The sequence below is a fragment of the Gymnodraco acuticeps genome, unplaced genomic scaffold, assembly GCF_902827175.1.
Source record: "Gymnodraco acuticeps unplaced genomic scaffold, fGymAcu1.1, whole genome shotgun sequence".
NCBI classification, from domain to species: domain Eukaryota; kingdom Metazoa; phylum Chordata; class Actinopteri; order Perciformes; family Bathydraconidae; genus Gymnodraco; species Gymnodraco acuticeps.
Window position 1 is genome coordinate 110,419 of NW_022990880.1, and position 23,851 is coordinate 134,269.

General features: G+C 48.5%; 1 protein-coding gene across 1 annotated transcript in view; it reads left to right on the top strand.

Annotated features, from left to right (window-relative positions):
- Nucleotides 1-15,072, top strand: part of LOC117557561 (NLR family CARD domain-containing protein 3-like) — a 29,478-nt gene extending 14,406 nt beyond the window's left edge. The window contains 1 exon segment of the mRNA XM_034233440.1: nt 11,787-15,072. Coding sequence (XP_034089331.1) covers nt 11,787-12,349 — 563 coding nt within the window. The 3' untranslated portion in view covers nt 12,350-15,072.
- The last annotated feature ends 8,779 nt before the right edge of the window (nt 15,073-23,851 follow it).

Consider the following 23,851-nt stretch of genomic DNA (forward strand, 5'->3'; position numbering starts at 1 on the left):
ATATTTGTTTCTCCGAATCGAAGGGGAAAAATACAAAAGCATTGCACACAATTTAAACCAATCAATGTTGTGTAATTATCAAGGATAATCTGGTGTTTTTTAGTCAATGAGTAGTGCAGATATCACTGTAAAATCAATCCACAGTAAGAGGAATACTTACTTCCGGGTGTACAATTCTCCGTTATCCAATGGGAATGGACGCTCACATTGCCTTTAAGGGCAGCCGACACAAACGAATGCCGTGCTTCCATGAGCGTCTAATCCCGCCGCAGATGGGAATACATTGCAATCAGTTGAAAGCTATTTCCGTCCCTTTATGACGCTGAAGGAGCCTAGGAGCGTCACAACTGCACGCCACGGACACTGACCAAACGTCGCTCCTGGACGCTTAGGGAGTGAGAGTGTGTTGCCCTGACATGTGCAAACAGGCTATGTTAGACTTCCATGAAATGTACAAGAACATAAGTACAGCAGAGTCACTGCTGTAAGCAGGGTCCCACACTCACAGGCAGAGATCCATGGTGATGCACATGGCTTTCTTACCCAGGAATAAGTGTGTGAAAGCTGGGTAAAAGTGCAGTGAATACGGGGAGACAGCAGCAGCGGGCTGTGACCCAGAGAGCTCCTTCCAGCACCTCGCTCTCTCCCACCCAGAGGACAGGCTGCTTCACAGCACTATGTAACCCAGGAAAAGTGATTGAATCCTGGGTATACATGTTTTAAAATAGTCTGATACCTCCAGGCCGCATCACCACATTTTACAAGCCAGGGAAGGTGCCTGAATCCTGGGTAAACATTGTTTAATTGTTTAAGTGTTTTTAAATGTGTGAAAACAGTGTTTTGTCACTTTCAAAACTCTCCCGTCATTTACCGGAAAAATTGGGTCGATGTTGTATTCAATCTGACCGTTAATATTCCAGTGAGACGAAGTACGTACAATGACCGTTAATATTCCAGTGAGACGAAGTACGTACAATGACCGTTAATATTCCAGTGAGACGAAGTACGTACAATGACCGGAGTGATCCCATGTTAACTTTGTCCCAATACCGGAGCATTCCCTAACCGGCTTTAGCAGCCACTGTGCCTCACTCACCTCCCCCTCGGTTGTAACCGTGGAGAAGTCTGGGCTGCGGCCGATAGAGCACACCCTGACGCGCTTGCCTCGCGAAAAAAGTGTGCTCGAAAAAATCAGTGCTGAGGGCTCCCCTGCGTCCAGACAGGGAAAAAAAACCAGCCCTGTATGGGTTCACTATGCACTCTCCCTCCTGAGTCCCTAAAGAGCACGGGGAGAATGCAAGTGCCCCCTATGTCCCCACACTCAAACACTGACCCTGTGCAGAGTGTGTAGGGACTATAGTATGGAGGGCTCTCCCCCTCCTGCCCCCAGGCAGGCGAGGGGAGCCCTCCAGCCCTGAAAAGGGCCCAGAGCACCCCACGTCCCCCGCGAACGAGAAACGTAAGGGCATTTTACGCCCGGGGAGAGGGTCAGATGCCCACTGACCAACAGCCCCCCCCCTCCTCACCAGTCCCGTGTTGCCCCAGCAAGCACAGACGCTGAGAAAGAGCCAGACATATCCAAGAGATAACACTTATGAAGGGGCCTGGCGTTGACCAAGACGCCGCCGTGCATATATCCTCCACACTCGCACCGTTGAATAAGGCTGTTGATGCAGCCACAGCTCGTGTGGAGTGTGCACGGACCCCCGTGGGACAGCCTCTCCCTGCCTGCTCGTAGGCGTGTGCAATGCCTTCGCAAAGCCAGCCTGCCAGGCGTTTCTTGGACAGAGCTTTTCCAGTCACCCCGCCCCCGAAGCACACAAACAACTGTTCAGTGTGTCTCAGGGTAGCTGTGCGCTCTACATAACATGCTAACGCGCGCACCGTGCAGAGGAGGTGTAATGTAGCTTCCCTGGCCTCACCATGGGGTGGAAGACTAAATCCCCCCAACTGAATAACCCTCGACCTGAACGCACTCCTTAGGTTCTTGGGCACAAAGGAGGGGTTCGGTCTGAGTGTCGCGCCGCTCTGGTCACCCCGAATCAGTAAACAGCTCGGGTGCACCGACAGAGCGGTTAACTCGGACACTCTTTTGGCCGAAGTTAAGGCAAGTAGTAATGCTGTCTTCCACGACAGTGCTTTCAGGGAGGAGAGCTCCAGAGGCTCAAATGGTTCTGTGACCAAAGCCTCGAGCACCAGTGGCAGGTCCCACTGCGGGGTGGAGGCGCGCACTACTGGGCGCAGCCTCCTGACCCCCTGTAAAAACCGCAACATCAGTGGATGAGAAAAGGCTGACCTGCCGCCAAATCCCTCATGACAGGATGAGATGGCTGCTGCATACACTTTTATAGTAGAATGAATGAGCTAGTCCTCTGTCCACCAATAACTGTAAGAAGGACAAAATAGAGCCTAACTCACAAGATAGGGGCTCTATTTTCCGCTCCTCACACCATCGCTGGAATCCCAGCCACTTTGGCCTGTAACAGGCTGTGGTGGATCCAGCTCTAGCTGCCTGGATAGACTGAATAACGCTGTCAGACAATCCACCCTGTCTCAGCCTGTCCCTCTCAGGAGCCACTGGAGAGGTTGGCCGAGAGTGGGTAATGCCCCGATTGCACCTGCCTCTTGAGACATCGCCCCCCAGAACTGGGGAACCGCCCAGGGCTGGCCCACCTTCATCTGTGTCATCTCTGAGTACCACGGCGCCCCGACGCGGTCCGGAGCCACTAGGATGACTGACAGACGTGCAAACACGTCCACCCCCAAAGGCGGGTCGTCGCTCAGGGCCATGGAGAACCACAGGGCACAGTGGCCGTTGCGCCGGCTGGCGAACAGATCCACTTCCGCTCTCCCAAACTGGGCCCAGATCTGCTTCACCACCTCTGGGTGAAGCACCCATTCGCCTGGCAGGGGGCCGCCCCTCGACATGAGGTCGGCTCCCCTGTCCTCCAGTCCCGGGATATGGAAGGCTCTCAGAGATACCACCACCTCTGATGCCCACAACCACAGCCTCTCCGCTGTGGCCAACAAGGCGGCGGAGCGGACTCCGCCCTGCCTGTTGATATAAGCCCACTGTGGTGCTGTTGTTGCTCCTGAACCAATACATGTCTCCCTTGAATTAGGGGCATGAAATGCTGGAGGAATAACACTACCAGCCCCCGTAGCTCTAGGAGGTTGCTGTGTCGTGTTTCCGTTAGAGACCAGCGCCCACCTATATCCCTCTTCAGCAGTCCCTCCCATCCTGTTCCTGTGAACACTGTGATGTAGGAGGGTTACCCGTCCCAGTGCAGACCCCCTCCGGAGGCGCCCGGGAGACCCCCAGAACCGGAGGTTGCCCTCCACTGAGGGGGGGGATGGTCATCAGCCGCCGTTTGTGCCAAACGCAGGCTGGAGAACCACCTCTGCAGGCGGCGCATATAATGTAACCCCTGCGGGACCACAATGTGAGGAGCCGTCATGAGACTCAAAGTCTGCATGAGAGTTAAAGCTGTCACTGTCGCCCCCTGTGAACCGCCCGGAGAAGGGACGCACTTCTGCTCTCTGACAGGGTGGCGCGTAGCGCGCCTGCATCGAGCACCACTCCCAACAGAAAGGGCCGATTATTTACTGAGGTCCCTGAACGCACCGCCGCGCGCTCCACCATAATGCTGTTTTTACCACTACGGCAAACAGCATTTAATCGGAGTCTTTATAGGCGTAGTGTGTTCTTCTGAGGTCCCTGAACGCACCGCCACGTGCTCTTGTGTGAATGCGGGCTCTGCCATAATGCAGCCTTTACCACTATGGAAAACTGCATTGGAGTCTTTGCTCTAGGCGTAGAGCAAAGACTCCGTTCCCCCGGGGAGGTCCCCGAACGCACCGCGGCCACTCTCACGAGGGCCGCGCGCCCACGTATTAACGCTGTATTTCCCATTCAACGGTGAAATGCATTAATCAGAGCTATTATACCAGGCAAGGTGTGTTTTCTGACAACAGCACGCCGGCAATAGCGTCTCTTGAACCCGCACAGTGCTTTGACAGCACTCGGTTTATTCCACTCACGTGCACACGCCCACCTGCTGGCTCCCTATACTGGGGTTTACAGCGGGGGCGGGGAGTGTAGGACAGTGTTTCTTCCGCTGGGGATGGGCAAGAATCAGCCACGCTGCGACTACTCCTCATCCCGTGAGCAAGGAGATCGATCCAAAGAGCCCTTCCGTAAACACGGGGGCTCCCAGGAGATCAACACGATCCTCTTTGGAAAGTGCCACGCGGCGTGATATCCCAGGGACATCACACGGCGGGCAGCGGTGGCGGCCTGTGATGAAGTAGGTTCGACCCTATATCATGTGAAGCCACCGAGCACCGGTCCCCGGGGGAACCGGGCCTGGGGCAAGGCCCGTGGACCAAGCTACTTATTCGGCCTTGCGGCCCAATAATCGATCTGACCTGGTGAGGCGGGGGCATCTCTAGCAATGAGCGAGTAGCCCACACACCCGCCGCCATGATCATCTTCCAGGGAGAGTACGGCCCTGGGCCCCCAAACACTTGAAGCAGAGGTGTTGGGGATCGGCGCCCGCTGTCTTTCTTTCTCTTTCTTCCTTCCTCCCAAAAAATACGTCTCGGACTCAGTGCTAGGCTATCACCTCCGCTCGCTGAACATTACATTACATTACATTGCATTTAGCTGACGCTTTTATCCAAAGCGACTTACAATAAGTGCGTTCGACCAACAAAATACAAACTTGAAGAAAACAGAATCATAAAGTACATCAGGTTTCATAGAGCAAAAACATTTCAAGTGCTACTCAACTGGCTTTAGATAAGCCAGCCCTTTATTAGTATATAAGTGCTTTGTTAATAGTTCTATCGCTCGAAGTGGAGTCGAAAGAGATGAGTTTTCAGTCTGCGCCGGAAGATGTGCAAGCTATCTGCTGTCCTGATGTCAATGGGGAGCTCATTCCACCATTTTGGAGCCAGGATAGCAAACCCACGTGTTTTTGCTGATGGGAACTTGGGTCCCCTTCGCAGCGAGGGTGCAGCAAGCCGTTTGGTTGATGCAGAGCGGAGTGCACGTGCTGGGGTGTACGGTTTAACCATGTCCTGGATGTAGGAAGGGCCAGATCCATTCGCAGCATGGTACGCAAGTACCAGTGTCTTGAAGTGGATTCTAGCAGTTAGTTATCGGAAGCCAGTGAAGGGAGCGGAGGAGCGGAGTGGTGTGGGAGAATTTAGGAAGGTTGAAGACCGGGCGAGCCGCTGCATTCTGGATGAGCTGCAGAGGTCGGATGGCACATGCAGGTAGACCAGCCAGGAGGGAGTTGCAGTAGTCTAGGCGTGAGATGACGAGAGCCTGGACCAGAACCTGAGTCGCTTTCTGAGTCAGCTGGGGACGTATCTTCCTGATGTTGTAAAGCGTGTATCTGCAGCAACGGGTTGTAGCAGCGATGTTTGCAGTGAAGGACAGGTTGTTATCTAGGGTCACACCCAGATTCCTTGCAGTCTGAGTCGGGGAAACAACAGAGGTGCCAATGTTGATTGTTAGGTCAAGAGTGGGACAATCTTTTCCCGGGAGGAAGAGCAGCTCAGTCTTGTCAAGGTTGAGCTTGAGGTGATGATCAGACATCCACTGAGAGATGTCAGCTAGACAAGCAGAGATGCGTGCGACGACCTGGGTCTCTGAGCGGGGAAAGGACAGAATTAATTGGGTGTCGTCAGCGTAGCAGTGGTAAGAAAAACCGTGCGGGCTAATGACTGATCCGAGCGAGTTTGTGTACAGGGAGAAGAGGAGGGGACCAAGAACAGAGCCCTGAGGGACCCCTGTAGTTAATTGACAAGGGTCGGACTCGGACCCTCTCCAAGTAACCCTGTAGGTGCGGTCTTTGAGGTAAGAGGTGAGGAGGGAAAGTGCAGAGCCTGAAACTCCAAGTTCTTGGAGAGTGCGAAGGAGGATCTGATGATTCACCGTGTCGAATGCAGCAGACAGGTCCAACAGGATGATGACAGAGGAGAGGGATGCTGCTTTAGCAGTGTGCAGTTCCTCAGTGACAGCAAGGAGGGCAGTTTATGTGGAGTGACCTGCCTTGAAACCAGACTGGTGCGGATCCAGAAGGTTGTTCTGATGGAGATAGCAGGAGAGTTGTTTGAAGACAGCGCGTTCAAGTGTTTTAGACAGGAACGGGAGTAGAGAGACAGGCCTGTAGTTTATAACATCAGACGGGTTGAGAGTGGGTTTCTTTAGGAGAGGATTTACTCTTGCCTCCTTGAGACTGTTTGGAAAGTGACCAGAAGTTAGAGAAGTGTTGATGAAATGGGTGAGAAACGGTAGAATATCAGGAGCGATAGTCTGAAGGAGGTTTGAAGGGATAGGGTCCAGAGGACAGGTGGTAGGGCGGGCAGAGGTAATGAGGGTAAGAACCTCACTTGGAGAGAGAGGGGAAAAGGAGGTAAGTGTGTGGGTGAAAGGAGGGTCTGGTGACCCAGTGGTGAGTAAAGGTGAGTCAGAAAAAGAAGAGCGAATATCATCAACCTTTTTTTCAAAGTGGTTAACAAAGTCGCTTGACAGAAGGGGGGAGGGGCTTTTGGAGGGTCCAGGAGGGAGGAGAAGATGGAAAATAGTTTTTTGGGATTGGAATAGGAAGAATGGATCTTATCTTGAAAGAAAGTGCTTTTTGCCTGAGAGATCGAAGCAGAGAAAGAGGAGAGGAGAGCCTGATAGGTTAGCAGGTCGTCTTGGTGTTTGGATTTCCACCGTTTCCGCTCTGCTGCCCGAAGGACGGTTCTATTAGCACGCAGTGCGTCATTTAGCCAAGGAGCAGGAGGGGACTGACGAGCCTGCCGAGATGTGAGAGGACAGAGAGAGTCCAGAGAGGATGAGAGAGTAGAAAGGAGAGTTTCTGCAGCAGAGTTTGGAGGTAGGAGTTGGAACGAGTCAGAGGAAGGGAGGGCTGAGAGCACCGATGAGGCAAAGGTAGAGGGGGAGAGGGAACGAAGGTTACAGCGGACAGGTGCAGGATGAGAAGAGATTAGTTTGTTATGTTTGGAAAGGGGTAGAGAGAATGAAATGAAGAAGTGATCGGATGTGTGGAGCGGGTTTACAGAGAGGTTAGAAGTAGAGCAGTTCCTTGAGAATATGAGATCAAGGACATTGCCAGCTTTATGAGTTGGTGGGGACGGAGACAGTGAGAAAGCAAAGGCGGTTAACAGAGATGTTACATTACATTACATTGCATTTAGCTGACGCTTTTATCCAAAGCGACTTACAATAAGTACATTCGACCAGGAAGACACAACCTTGAAGAAAACAGAATCATATAAGTACATCAGGTTTCATAGAGCCAAACATTTCAAGTGCTACTCAACTGGCTTTAGGTAAGCCAGTCCTTTATTAGTATATAAGTGCTTTGTTAATAGTTCTATCGCTCGAAGTGGAGTCGAAAGAGATGAGTTTTCAGTCTGCGCCGGAAGATGTGCAGGCTTTCTGCTGTCCTGATGTCAATGGGGAGCTCATTCCACCATCTTGGAGCCAGGATAGCAAACCCACGTGTTTTTGCTGATGGGAACTTGGGTCCCCCTCGCAGCGAGGGCGCAGCGAGTCGTTTGGCTGATGCAGAGCGTAGTGCACGCGCTGGGGTGTACGGTTTAACCATGTCCTGGATGTACGAAGGGCCAGATCCATTCGCAGCATGGTAAGCAAGTACCAGTGTCTTGAAGTGGATTCTAGCAGTTACCGGAAGCCAGTGAAGGGAGCGGAGGAGCGGAGTGGTGTGGGAACATTTAGGAAGGTTGAAGACCAGACGAGCCGCTGCATTCTGGATGAGCTGCAGAGGTCGGATGGCACATGCAGGTAGACCAGCCAGGAGGGAGTTGCAGTAGTCTAGGCGTGAGATGACGAGAGCCTGGACCAGAAACTGCGTCGCTTTCTGTGTCAGCTGGGGACGTATCCTCCTGATGTTGTAAAGCGTGTATCTGCAGCAACGGGTTGTAGCAGCTATGTTTGCAGTGAAGGACAGGTTGTTATCTAGGGTCACACCCAGATTCCTTGCAGTCTGAGTCGGGGAAACAACTGAGGTGCCGATGTTGATTGTTAGGTCAAGAGTGGGACAATCTTTTCCCGGAAGGAAGATGTTAGTTCGTCTATCTTCCCTGTCTGGAGGTTGAAGTCTCCGAGAAGTACAGCGGGAGGACCAGTTTCAGGGATGTGTGAGAGGAGATGATCTAATTCCTCCAAGAAGTCCCCCAAGGCGCCTGGTAGAGAACAACAATGGTTCATTGTATAGGATGGGTTACTGTGACGGCATGGAATTCAAAGGTGGAAGGAGTGAAGTTAGGTAGCTTGAAGAGGGAAAAGCTCCATTTGGGAGAGAGCAGGAGACCAGTGCCACATCCTCTGCCAGAGGGTCTGGATGTATGGGAGAAGGAATATGCTGTGGAGAGAGCTGCTGGGGTGGATGTGTTGGATGGAGTAATCCACGTCTCAGTGAGAGCAAGGAAATCCAGAGACTGCAGGGAAGCGTAGCCAGAGATGAAGTCAGCCTTAGGAACAGCTGACCGGCAGTTCCACAGGCCGCCTGTAACTAGATGTTGGATCTTAGTGGAGCACGTGGGATAGACGAGAGCAGGCCGGTTATATCGATTACGAGATACACGGGGCCAGTGATAATTGCGAGAAGACACATAAACAGGAATGGAGAAAATACACATGATTATAGCATGAGGGGCTAGAAAACCAAATAAAATAAAACACCAGCGATACTTTAGCTCAATCAAAGTAGGATTTGCCTCCTCTTTGCCTCCCTCGTGACTCCAGCAGGACTCTATTGTCTTTGTCAGTCTTACTCCCGCAGGACTCCAATGTCTTCGTCTGTCTGACGCTCCAGGAAAGTGCTACCTAAAATGGACACCTGATTGCTGAGTTCTCACAGATGTGAGGCCACGCCCCTTTAATTAGTTAACTCTCTGCAGCTGGTGGCCCTCAAAAGGAAATCTAGACTGGCTCCCTCCTGACTTGTTATTGTATTTTAAGTGGCCCAATGGTTTTACAATTACATTAAACCCTAAGTTATAAAGTTATGAGTTTAACCCATGATACAGTTACACCTACTCAATAAAGCTCTTAGTATTCTACAAATGTTTAAATCAAAGTTAACCCTAGCAGTCAATTAGTTCAGTGTTAAGGTTTCTGTCAAATGAGTTGTCCAAGTTTCTGCCTGACAGATACTGTAGCGGTTTTGAGATTTAAAATCACAATTTCAGTCAGATCAACTACAGAGCATTGATACAGAGCTTTCCTGTCAAAATCGAGTTGCACACTGAAGAGTAAAGGATGGTGGTCATAATAAATACATGTAATACATTGAAAGCTCACTTCTTATTTTCACTGTTATAGGTATATTCCCATATTTAGGGTTTCAAATGTAATCTTTTTTTTGTTTTGTATAATTGATTTTAACAGGATGAGTGAGGGTAGAACTACATTACATTCAAGATTTTCATGACACCAATAAATTAATTGGCAACATCATTTGACTTAAAATAAAAAGTACCAATTAATAAATTGATACTGCATCCCCACAATTTTTTTCAAAACAAACAAACACTGACTAGTTTTGTAATATCAGTTTCTTATAGATTATTGTTTCCCCGACTCGGACTGCAAGGAATCTGGGTGTGACCCTAGATAACAACCTGTCCTTCACTGCAAACATCGCTGCTACAACCCGTTGCTGCAGATACACGCTTTACAACATCAGGAAGATACGTCCCCAGCTGACTCAGAAAGCGACTCAGGTTCTGGTCCAGGCTCTCGTCATCTCACGCCTAGACTACTGCAACTCCCTCCTGGCTGGTCTACCTGCATGTGCCATCCGACCTCATCCAGAATGCAGCTGCTCGTCTGGTCTTCAACCTTCCTACATTTTCCCACACCACTCCGCTCCTCCGCTCCCTTCACTGGCTTCCGGTAACTGCTAGAATCCACTTCAAGACACTGGTACTTGCTTACCATGCTGCGAATGGATCTGGCCCTTCCTACATCCAGGACATGGTTAAACCGTACACCCTAGCGCGTGCACTACGCTCTGCATCAACCAAACGGCTCGCTGCACCCTCGCTGTGAAGGGGACCCAAGTTCCCATCAGCAAAAACACGTGGGTTTGCTGTCCTGGCTCCAAGATGGTGGAATGAGCTCCCCATTGACATCAGGACGGCAGATAGCTTACACACCTTCCAGACTGAAAACTCATCTCTTTCGACTCCACTTCGAGCGTTAGAACTATTAACAAAGCACTTATATACTAACAAAGGACTGGATTACCTAAAGCCAGTTGAGCAGCACTTGAAATGTTTGGCTCTATGAAGCCTGATGTACTTTATGATTCTGTTTTCTTCAAGGTTGTGTCTTCCTGGTCGAATGTACTTATTGTAAGTCGCTTTGGATAAAAGCGTCAGCTAAATGTAATGTAATGTAATTAATGATGCATACATTGTTTGCCATCCAGTTGGGTATTTTTTATATTTTTTTATAGACTATTTGTGGAAAATAATTTTATATTTGGACGTTTTTGACAGCCTATTTCGGATATCCCAAGTTCTTTTATTTTATAACATTTCCAAAAGGCATGTCTGAGGGAGTCACTCTCAGTTCAACATTTTAGATAGATAGATAGATCTTTAATTTGTCATTGTACAGGTACAACGAAATTACAATGAACTCAAGGTGCCAACACGGAACAACAAGACAATATAAAAACAACAAGACAATATAAAAACAAGAAATTGGACTTATATAGGCATGATAGGGAATATGAGGAACTGCTATCAAATGTATCTATTTTCTCCCTCTATAATACATTGTTGTCATTAGTTTATATTGAATTAATCGTAGATTTCCGCTTGTAGTCGTTTTTTATGTAAGTTGTAAGCATTCCTTCCGTTTTAGTTTAGCGTCTTCTACGTCCAGGTCTTTGTTCCACTTAGTGTAAATATAGTAATCCCCATTGTCCTCAGCACTGATACAGATATTATATACCGCTCAGATTAATGTTCTCTTTTTAATGTTTGCTTTTAGAATTCCCCTTCAGTTGAAACTCTGTTTTTAACTGCATACTGTCATACGGGGGGTTTTCCTTTCAGCGAGGGCCCACCCCGTGCAGATCACGGACCCACATGGGTGGGGGCGTCCGAAATGAGGTGCTACATCTGAACATGAAGCCTTTTTCTAGTGCTTCCATCCTGATTGATGAGTCAACAGTAAAGCAGTTCAGTCTTTATGGTCATGTGACATGTGTATGTATTAATGGTTCATGTGTGTAGCATGTTTAATGGCCGTGTTATGAAAATGGCAAACTAGTGAAAATGTCAGATTTCTGTGTCTTACTTAGAGAACCGTGTGCAGTGTTTTGCAAAAAGTGCAGATTGGGTGCAGAGCTGAAAATGTGTTTAGAGTTTTGAGCTCAGGCTCTTTGAGTGTGAGTTTAACTAATTATGCTTTATGTGATATTTTAGTGTGTTAGCAACTGAAACTTTAATATCATCTCCACATGTTCCTGTGAAAGCTTCTTCACATGAGACTCTTTGGATAGTGACAGGAGATCAACAGCTGAGTGCTGATGCTGGTTCCCTTTCCTTATCTCTTATTTTACAATAATAAGCATTAGGTCTGAGATCATTGATGACCTGCTGATGAAGATCAGGCTGTTAGACATCATTCTCAGTGAATATGAGACGTCAGTCTGAATGGTTTCTGTCAGTCAGTAAAGTAGTTCATAAATGAACAGATGATAACCTGCAGCTGTTCTCTCCATCAGATGCCTGTGAACTGGAGCTGGACTCAAACACAGCTCACAGAGGACTCAAACTGTCTGAAGACAACAGGACGGTGACACGTTTGACGAGGGAGCAGCCATATCCTGATCATCCAGAGAGGTTTGAGAAAGAGCCTCAGCTGATGTGTAGAGAAGCTCTGACTGGTCCCTGTTACTGGGAGGTCGAGTGGAGCGTAAGGGTTTATATATCAGTGACTTACAGAGGAATCAGCAGGAGAGGAGAGAGTAAGGACTGTGCGTTTGGAAGGAATGATCAGTCCTGGAGTCTGAACTGCTCTGATGATGGTCGTTACTATGTCTGGCACAATAACAGCGCAACAAGCATCACCTCCTCCTCCTCCTCCTCCTCCTCCTCCTCCTCCCCCTCTGGTAGAGTAGCAGTGTATCTGGATCATCCTGCTGGCTCTCTCTCCTTCTACAGAGTCTCCTCTGACACACTGATCCACATCCACACCTTCAGAACCACATTCACTGAACCTCTCTATGCTGGTTTTGCGTTCTCTTCCGATGGTTCCTCAGTGTCTCTGGTTCCTCTGCAGGTCTGAGAGTCTCTCCTCAGTGTCTCTGGTTGCTCTGCAGGTCTGAGAGTCTCTGGTTCCTCTGCAGGTCTGAGAGTCTCTCCTCAGTGTCTCTGGTTGCTCTGCAGGTCTGAGAGTCTCTCTTCAGTGTCTCTGGTTCCTCTGCAGGTCTGAGAGTCTCTCCTCAGTGTCTCTGGGTCCTCTGCAGGTCTGAGAGTCTCTCCTCAGTGTCTCTGGTTTCTCTGCAGGTCTGAGAGTCTCTCCTCAGTGTCTCTGGTTCCTCTGCAGGTCTGAGAGTCTCTCCTCAGTGTCTCTGGTTCCTCTGCAGGTCTGAGAGTCTCTCCTCAGTGTCTCTGGTTCCTCTGCAGGTCTGAGAGTCTCTCCTCAGTGTCTCTGGTTCCTCTGCAGGTCTGAGAGTCTCTCCTCAGCGTCTCTGGTTCCTCTGCAGGTCTGAGAGTCTCTCCTCAGTGTCTCTGGTTCCTCTGCAGGTCTGAGAGTCTCTCCTCAGTGTCTCTGGTTCCTCTGCAGGTCTGAGAGTCTCTCCTCAGTGTCTCTGGTTCCTCTGCAGGTCTGAGAGTCTCTCCTCAGTGTCTCTGGTTCCTCTGCAGGTCTGAGAGTCTCTCCTCAGTGTCTCTGGTTCCTCTGCAGGTCTGAGAGTCTCTCATCAGCAGTGGTTGCATTAGACTTTTTCGTTGTCCGTCATTTTGACGGATAGGATTGTAACATTTCCGTCATAATCCATTATTAACCGTCATTTTATTTGTCATGTTTTAAAACCTGTTAAGCCCCAAAGAACCCGCCGGTGGGGCTTTTTTTTTATTTCAGCCAACTGATGATACAAACCATTTTTACCGAAACAAAACACTAGTCTCACAAGAAGGGTCTAAATGAGCCCTGAGCGAAAACATGCTAACGCACTTAGCACAAAACTCTAGGTATAAATCGATCGATATACTTCGGATCCGCACAAACAAGCTTAGCTAACAAGGTGAGATTCCACAGATTATAGAAATATAAGTGTCACCACTGAGCGATCTGAACTCGTGACAGGGGAAGCAAATACAGACAACACACAACGTAGCTTTAGGTAGCAAAACACGGAGATATGCTCACCTTAGCTGTTGTTCTGATCAAAAGTCGTGTTCAATGGCATTAAAACGAGAAAAACGCGGCTGAAGGTTAATCCATAGGTTAATCCAATGTGTCTGTCACTTTGAAAAAATTATTGATAATCCATAATTCTATTTTTATGTAAAAATTGGAGAATTAATATTAGCTGCTAATGGTAGTCACCAGAGTGTATCGCAGCTTCAGGTTTTGGCTACGCGTCGCTCTCCCTCCTTATTTGGTAACGTGTGTGTCCTCTTTTTTCACCTCGTTTATCCACACCATCACAATTACTGGGCTTATTAAAAAAGCTTCGGACACTCAGCTGCGGTGACATTTTGCGATTGCTAAAGCCGGTTAAACAACGAGGCAGGGGCGGTGCCAGGGATATATAGCAACTCCAACAATTGGCCTTGCAACGGCTTAGCAACCCCATTGTTTTGTTATGAAAATGTATCTATATATATTTATACACATTCTCCCTCAGTTGACCTGGCCACTAAGGATGTAATATAATGTGGGCCGCTGGTGGATATTATATTTAGCTGATCCCACATGTTTTAGAGAAAAGTGTAATTTGTATTCAAGGTAAAGGTGTGTTTCCTCTGATCTCTTTAATGATAATAATGAAACAGCGTGCAGTGATGAGCAGGTGCTCGGACGGCCTCAGGCGTGTCAAGTTTCTTTAGTTGACCCATATAAATCCTCTAAAATGTGCCGTTTCTCACTTCTCGAAATGTCGACTCCTCGATCCTCCGGTAGTGACCCGGAAATTGATGTCAGCGCGTCTATGTCCATCTTGAAGGACATCTAATTTCTCTAAATGCACATCGAGGGTCGAGCATCGAGGAGTCTCTCTTGAGGAGCTATAACAGAGGATACACTGTGTTGAGATCTTCATAGTATGTTGAATACTTAAAACGAAAGTTAATTATAATCAAGTAAAATCAATTATATTCTTGTATAACTCACAATGAAAATGTTTCCTATGTTATGTTTTTCTATATTTACAGTATGAACAAAGTGGTTTGTTAAGTTGAGTGTAAGGCCTATAATGATTTATGGGTGTCACTGATAAGGGAGAAGGCAGTTTCTTCCCTCTCCTCTCACAGCAGTACACAGGGAGGGGGGCTCCGGACTTAAGGAGAAACACACTGAGGCCCCAAAAAGGCGGTTATGTCATAGCCGAGAATAATATTTTGAAAGTCCTGCAGGGGTCATGTCCTTTTTACACAAACATGGATATGGAGGAGGTGTCTTTAGGTTTCTATATCCTGTTTTCGAGCACTGGCGGATGGGGAGGAACTTACTTTTTGGGAGAGAGCGAGAGAGAGGGGGGGGGGGGTTCCCCTGGTATGCTCTCTCTCGGTAAGCTCTGTCCCTCAGAGCTGGGTTTTTGCTCTCTGTAAGGTTCTCTCAAAACTTGGTAAATATCTCTCAAATTTCTTGGTTGAATGCTGAGTGAATTTCTTTGTGAACTGAGTGGAATTATTTGATGGGTGATGTGTTTGTGAATATTAGTCCCGCCACCTGTGAGGAATCTTCCTCCGAATTCATGCGGATAGGAATGGGTTTTTGAATGTTATTCCCACCACCTGTCTCGGAAAAAAGGTATGAAATTGATGTGAATTGATTGGGTGAAAATTAAAAAATGAAATTTTTATTATCACCGGTCTTTTATGAGGAAATGCCTCTAAATTCTATCGGGAGATTTCAAAATCACAACTGAATTGGGCAGTTGAAATTACAATGTTGGTAATAAATGTAAAACTATGAATTAAAGTTTCATATTTGAACATGATCACAGCATGATATGTTTAGTATGATTATAATGTTGTGAAGAGAGAAGGTAAAAACCCTGTATTAGTTTGGACCTATTTTTCTTCAAATAAACTGATCCCACCTTTTGGATTGGGACAACTTAAAAGACTTCTGCGCTCTCCTCTCCTGCTTCAAATGTAAGATTGCATCCTGCCACACTCACACTTAGGTAGGGCCACACCTCATTTACTGATATCAAAATCCTTTGGGATCGCTTAAACAGATTTAAGAGAGTTGTCTGAATTGAAACAGCAGTTAATTGAACCTGGTTCTTCGGGGAGTTAATAGAGGTGAGATCTTGCTGACGTTGGTGGATCTGAGCCAAGCAGTAAACTTACATAGACTCAGTAACTTCGGTTAGGTCAATTAGTGGGTCTGTGTAATTTCCCGGAATAAATTATCAGCCCTCACCGACTCTAACAACTCGATGATTAATATACCCGTTTTAGGAAAAGTCACGAAGTTTGAGATGTTTTTTACCCTCAACCAAACAACAAGACCTGTAACACAGCAATGTCAGAGTCACCGGCGGCCGGCTACCCCAATAAACAGACGTCACTGACCGCTTAACAGCGGAACAACAATGCCCCGCCATGCCGTGTATCGTCACACATACACACAAGTTCTTTAGAAAACGTACGAACACGGCTCACAGCGAACATGTATAACACTTACATTTCCGCCATGGTCTACATGCGCTTGTACGTCGCCACCATGTTTCAATGGGGAAACCGTATTCAACACAACATCGGACAAGGCTGGCCTGTAAAAATACAATTCAAGGCTAAGTTTCAACACAGCGGCAACTTTGTCATATCCCAATCAATGCTGTGTGTACAGTGATAGCGTTATATGTCTGACTCGGTTTACTATAACACCGGTCACCTCACCATCAAAATGCATTATAAACCCCTACAGGTGCTTGAACATAAATTCAACCGCATCTGTAGCTAAGCTAGCAAAGCTAACTGTGGTGGGTAGTTGAACTCATTGTATCTATCTTTTGGTTTAAATAGTACAGTGTAGAGCTGATGAAAGGGAGTCAGAGGCGGTGTGTTCAGTATGGAACTCCACACTTTATTATCCATTAGAAAGAAGACAAGGTAAGTACATCTGCTTGTTGCTACTCAAGCTAGCATGATTGACACCAACCCCGGTACCCTCACTAACGGGTCCGTGTTGCAACACAATATTCCCAACGGTGAATTATGTCCCCCCCAGAATTCACCCATAAACAAAGTCAGCGTGGCGGGGAGGAACGACAGGTCGACCCCCACGACTCCTGAGCACGGGAGGCGGGAAAACGACCTCACCGGTTACACATAGGCGGCCTCCGGAAGAGGCGAGACCGGAACAATGGGTCTCAATTCGGTGACAGGGATCAAGGCCGGGGGGCGCCTCCGTCGCGGAGGTCGTGCCAGCACCACCGGCTGGTCCAAATCCAAGTGGGCCGCCTTCACCCGGTCCACCGAGACATTCTCTGCCTTACCACCCAGGTCGACCACAAAATGTTTGTCCCCGTGTTCCAAAACCCGGAAAGGTCCATCGTACGGGGGCCGCAGGGGGCCTCTGTGCGCATCGTGTCATGCACTTCGCTCTGCATCGGCCAAACAGCTCGCTGCACCCACACTGTGAGGGGGACCCAAGTTCCCATCAGCAGAAACACGTGGGTTTGCTATCCTGGCTCCAAAATGGTGGAATGAGCTCCCCATTGACATCAGGACAGCAGAAAGCTTACACACCTTCCAGACTGAAAACTCATCTCTTTCGACTCCACTTCCAGCGATATAATTATTAACAAAGCACTTATATATAGGGGTGTAACGGTATCCGTATCGTCACGGTTCGGTGCATGCAATCACACGACGAATACGCCTTTTTTTTACGAGTGGGAAAAAAGTCTGTCATTCAGGGCAGTATCCATTACACTATTTATAATCCAGGGGGCGGTATTGCGCTTAAAAGCTGTTTGCCAGCCGCCCTTTAACAACAAATGAAGAAGAAGAAGAAAAGTTAGTATGGCGAGTTCAGATAACACACAAGAGCTAGAAGAACCACCTGCTTCTTTTAAATCAGCTGTGTGGGAACATTTCGGGTGGTGGATCGGATGAGGACGGTGTGTCGGCGTTGTTAGACAGCGATGCGCTATGCTAATGGTAACACACGCCAAACATGCTAAATCATATCAGAAGGCATCCCCCAGATTTGCCAATCATCGGACAACAGCATTTCAACAGCTTCTCCCCGCTGTTTTTAAGAAGCCAATAGACATGAAAGCAGAGAGACCAAAATAAATAACGGAAGCTTTTAGCATATGTTTTTCAACTGCTATGCACCCTTATGCAATAGTGGAGAGGACCCCGTCTTTTATTGATAGTGATTGAAAGTGATTGAAACACTATCTTATTATTTATTTTGTAATATTTTCAAGACATTCTTTTTAGTTTTACAGCTTATTGAATATTTTTGTTTGACATCAGCCATTATAGATAATATGGCCATCTGAGTGTGTGTGGTACTGTTTGTTTTTAACTGTGTAATAAAGTTAATTATTCAAAATGTTCCTTAAAAAATGTTTTCCTTATTTTTTAAACTGAAACTTGCACTACTGTTCAAAATAAATTAAAAACAAACCTGGAATTATGCATTTGGGACTTTCTTTTGCTTTTTCTTGTTGTACCGAACCCGTACCGAACCGTGAATGCTGTGAACCGTTACACCCCTACTTATATACTAATAAAGGACTGGCTTACCTAAAGCCAGTTGAGTAGCACTTGAAATGTTTTAGCTCTATGAAACCTGATGTACTTATATGATTCTGTTTTCTTCAAGTTTGTATTTTGTTGGTCGAACGCACTTATTGTAAGTCGCTTTGGATAAAAGTGTCAGCTAAATGCAATGTAATGTAATGTGTCGGACGAAAACGAGCTGAGCTCCACAGGAACCCGGGACACCTGAGTACCGTGCTGGGCAGTGGGAATCGGAGCAAAAACCTCAGCGGCGTCCTGCAGGAAAGCCCGGGGGTCCGTCGCCGACCAGGGAGCCGATGCGTTGGGGAGGAAATCCCCTGGAACCCTCAGCGGCTGACCGTAGACCATCTCCGCCGTGGAGCACTGCAGATCTTCTTTAGGCGCGGTCCTCAGGCCTAGCATCACCCAAGGCAACTTGTCGACCCAATTGCCGTCCGTCAGGCCTGCTATGAGTGCCGCCTTCATGGAGCGATGGAAACGTTCACAAAGTCTGTTAGCCTGAGGGTGATAAGCGGTTGTCCTGTGAAGCTTAACTCCCAAACCTCTCGCCACAGCGTTCCAGAGCTCGGACGTGAACTGGGAACCCCAGTCTGAGGAAATGTCTGAAGGGGTGCCAAACCGACACATCCACGTTGCGATGAAAGCCTGGGCTATGTCAGCCGCCGACGTCGACACGAGAGGAAATACCTCTGGCCAACGGGTCGTCCTGTCCACCATAGTAAAGAGATAGGAAAAACCCTGAGAGGAGGGTAATGGACCAACCAGATCGATGTTGACGTGATCAAACCTCCTCTCAGGTACCAAAAAACGTTCCAAAGGAGCCTTCGTGTGGTGGTGCACCTTAGCGCGCTGAGAAGCCAAGCACTCACCAGCCCAAGTGCTCACGTCTTTTTCAGCCCACGCCAGATTAACTTCGCGGCAACCATTCGCACCAAAGGTTTCCCGCCGGGGTGTGACAGGCCGTGCACCTCCTCCAAAACGGAACGCCTCCAACTGGCGGGAACGACCGGACGCGGCAGGCCCGTGGAGACATCGCACAGGAGAGTAACGGCCGCGTCACCGAAAACCACGTCATCACTTTTCAGGGCCTGGACGCTGGGGTCTGTGACCTGGTCCGCCGCCATGCGGGTATAGTCCCTACTGGACGGCCCTGATGATGACTCTGGAGACGCAATCCGCAACCAGGTTCGACTTGCTAGCCACGTGCTTAATGTCTGTGGTGAACTCCGAAATGTAGGAAAGCTGCCTCTGTTGACGAGCAGACCAAGGCTCTGCTACTTTAGACATGGCGAAAGTGAGCGGCTTGTGGTCAACGAACGCCGTAAACTCACGGCTTTCCAGCAAAAAACGGAAGTGCCGCACGGTCAGTCAGAGTCCAAGGAGCTCTCGGTCAAAAGCGCTGTACCTGCGTTCTCTGTGCGTCAACTGACAGCTGAAAAAGGCAAGTGGTTGCCAAGCACCCTCCACCCACTGCTTGTGCACCGCACCAGCGTCGTAGTCCGATGCGTCTGTGGTAATGGAGATGGGAGCTGTGGATGACAGGTGCGCCAACAGGGCCGCCTGAGCCAACGCGGTCTTGACCTCCATAAAAGCAACCTCAGTTTCCGCCGTCCAGTCGATCGCCTGGATGGGGGCCTTACCCGTCAAAGCGGCCGCATAATGTGGGTGGCCCGGGCGATGAAACGGTGGTAGAAAGTCACCATCCCCAGGAACTCACGGAGCGACCGGGCTGTGAGCGGGCGAAGAAACGCCGCAACAGCCTCAACCTTTGCCGGCAGGGGTGCTGCACCGCCTTTGGTGACGCGGTGTCCGAGGAAATCAATGTCAAACACCCCGAACTGGCACTTTGCAGGATTGATTATCAACCCGTGTTGGCTGAGCCTCGTGAAAAGGGCTCGGAGGTGGGACAGGTGCTCTTCCACCGAAGCGCTGGCGACGAGTATGTCATCCAGGTAGACAAACACAAACGGCAAGTCCCGCAGCACCGAATCCATCAGGCGCTGGAACGTTTGAGCGGCATTCTTGAGCCCAAAAGGCATCGGCAGGAACTCGAAAAGTCCAAACGACGTTATCACTGCCATCTTGGGAATGTCGAGGGGATGGATGGGCACCAGGTGGTATCCACGCACCAGGTCCACTTTAGAAAACACCAGCGTACCGGCCAGATGCGCTGAAAAGTCCTGAATGTGCGGCACCGGGTAGCGGTCAGGTGTCGTGGCGTTGTGGAGATGGCGGTAATCCCCACATGGGCGCCAACCGCCGTTCGGCTTGGGAACGACGTGCAGAGGAGAGGCCCTAGCACTGTCAGACCGGCGGACGATACCCAGGCATTCCATGGTCGAAAACTCCGCCCTCGCTACTTCAAGCTTAGAAGGGTTCAACCGCCGGGCCCTGTCGTAGACTCGGGGACCTTCGGTGGTGACGTGGTGCTCCACCCCATGCTTGGTGGTGAGCGCTGAGAAGGTGGGCAGCGTCAGGTCTGGAAATTTAGCCAACAGCCTGAGAAAAGTGTCCGCCCCCGACAGCCTGTCGGTACGCCGCCTTGCCAAGTGTACACACGAGGGAGGAAAACGTCAAGGCATCAACCAAGCGTACATTTTTAATGTCAACCAGGAGTCCGTGAGCGCATAAAAAGTCTGCCCCGAGAAGGGGAAAATAAGTGTCTGTCGTCACAAAATCCCAGTTGAACCGCTGTCCTCCAATACACAAACACATAGGCCTCACGCCGTACGTGCGAATGGGGCCGCCATTAGCTGTCGTGAACCGCGGTCCGTGTCCCCCACGTGCGACGTCTTCCCTCGACGCAGGAACCACACTCCGTTGAGCGCCCGTGTCACACCGAAACAAGCTTCCAGAGACACTGTCGCTAACGAAGAGAAGCCTGCTCGTGCCTTCAACGCTCAGGGCCACTACTGATCGCCGGCTCCCCCGTTTCCCGGAGGTTTGTAACTGCAGGGAGCGATACACTTCTTCGCCCTGGCCCCCGAACCGCGCGTGGTAAAAACACTCTCCTGTGTCCCCACGTGGGTTTGGCACCGTCGCGTCCAGCCTCCCCAATGCCTTCTTAACTGATGAGGGGGCACTGAGCGTCACAGCTAGTGCCTCTGCACCGGAATGCTCGGTAGCCAGGAAAAAACGGTCGGCCTCTTAAGCCAAGGCGCGGGGCTCCGTAATGGACGTGTTGGCTAGCGCCGTCTGAACCTGGGAAAGCAAGTGGCGCAGGAATGTCTCCACAAACAAAATCCGGGTACCTCCCCCCCCCCCCCAGCAGATTCAACATTTTCTCTCCATGAGCTGAGATGGCTTGCTGTCTCCTAGGCCTTGAATGTCAAGAATCTGGCGGGCCCTCTCCTTAGCAGATAAGCTAAATGTCTTAAGGAGATTGGGCCTTAATCGCCTCATATTTGCCATGGTGTGGGGGTCTGCCATAAATCCAATCAACCTGGACGACGTGGAGCTTCCTAGCGCTGCAACCACGTGGAAATATTTCAAGTCCCCATCACGGACTTGTCGGCAGGCAAAGTGTGCCTCCACGTGTGCGAACCACGCCGCAGCAACATGCTCCCAAAACTCCGGCAGCTTAACAAAAACATCACGATCAGCCATGTTCGAAAACATCAGGGTCACCAGTGTAGAGCCGATGAAAGGGAGTCAGAGGCGGTGTGTTCAGTATTAAAGTTAACAGATATTGTTCTAAACTGTATTAAAGTAAACATGTATTATTTTAATCTGTATTGAAGTGAACATGTATTATTTTAATCTGTATTGAAGTGAATATGTATTATTTGGGACTGTTTTCAAGTAATCCTATATATATATATATATATAACTCACACTCACTGACCCAGATACCAGCACACACACATATTCTTTTCAAGGTTATTTCTGGGGCCAATATAATCTCAGGCACCAATATATCTGTGTACAATGTTTGATTGTCTGGGAAAGAATAGTTTGTGTGAAATATTCCTTGGGAAAGTAAAGGAGTGAATTCAGGTGCAAGATAAAGATTGACTCTGTCCTTGTTTACTTCCGAAGCTGTCACGCTCTGTTCAGAAGTAAAACAAACTTTTTCCCAGAACTCTGATTCGCTGTATTGGACCCGACCAGAAGTGAATCCAACCAGTAAGAACACCTAGGGGAGTGAGCAACCGACACAACTCCTCCCCACGGACTCTCTGATTCGCTTAGGAGTAAAATCGACCAATTAGAGATTTGGAGGGAGGGCAGAGAAACCGACACAACCCTGCCCCCAATAATATCTATGTATACTGATGTTTATTCATGCACGATGCCCCCTGTTTCTGACTGGCTGGTCCCGATATCTGTATCGTACGGCAGTAGAACTGGGAGTCCAGAGTACTCTGTAAACTTGTATTAGTGTTTTTTACCATTAAAATCTGATTATTGTTATAACTTTTATTCCGGTGTTTTAAACTCCTTCTTTTATTAATCTGACCAGGCTCATCTAACGGACGGCGCGGAGCGGAGGTGGGCTTTAAGCCACCACCACTGTGTTTGCTCCTACAGTATGGAACTCCACACTCTATTATCCATTAGAAAGAAGATGAGGTAAGTACATCTGCTTGTTGCTACTCAAGCTAGCATGAATGACACCAACCCCGGTATCCTCACTAACGGGTCCGTGTTGCAACACAATGTGAATTATGTCCCATAACGTGTCACCACAACAGTGCACTTTACTGTTAACATTCCTTGTTAGGTAAAACACACACTTACCTGATTAGGCAAACGAGGTAGACAAATGTCCCAAGAATCCCCAACTTCACATCCAAATTCGGCCACACATCGATGTTTCTGTCCGCAAAATGTCAGCGCCGCTGAGAGACAGTGACGGGACCCTGCTCAGACCCTGCGGAAATCCCGTAGGCGAAAGCAATGCGCATGCGCGCAGTCGTCTGGGTTTCCATGGAGAAAAATGTGACTGCAACGGTCTTAACGGTTAACTCAAAAATCCTTGTTATGCTGTGTTTTAAATACAAGTATAGGGGAGGGGAGAGTTGGTCTCACGTTGGAACAATAGCCGCGTTCACACCGCGTACTTTGCAGTACTTAGTGCCGGCACTTATTACCCCAGGGCAAAGTCCTGCACGGATCCGCAACCCGACCCGAACCCTTATATATATATGAGCAGTAAAAACGTGCAATTATTAACACACGCAGTTGCATATTTGTCTCAAAGCGTGGGATGTTGGTTATTTTCTCCATCTAGGAACCAAAAGCCTCCAGACGTTGGATTTCGCTCTTGAGGAAGTGTTATTGAAAATGCTGTATTCTCCGCTACAGAGCTTCACCTCAGCCATATCGAATGTGGCGCGCTCAGCAGCAGATTGATGCACTGCAGAGGTTATGATTATGCGCGGTCCCGCGGGGGAGAGGTCTGAGGATTTAAACATTAAACTATATTATTATTATCATTATTATAATATATTTATTATGCAACACCCGCGACCAGACCCGCATCATCTTTGTTTTACCCAGAACCGAACCCGGAAACAAGCGTTTCAAAAAATACCACCCGCGAATCACTTTTTTTGCGGGTCACCCGTCGGCAGGGGCGGATCTAGACAAATATTCATGGATGGCAAGAGGGTGGCAGGAGAATTTCAGGGGTGGCATCCCCTGGCAGAAGTATATGCTGATTTAATCGCAGTCATATCAACAATGTTAACTTGGAAAGCCACAATATTGATATTTTAACTCAATAACATTAGGTGACATTATTGTGGCACATCAGTAAAGCCTTACATATAAATATATAAGGTGGCAGACATCATTTAATGCATTTTAACTGAACAATAACTGAATTAGTTTGTTTCACTCTTTGACC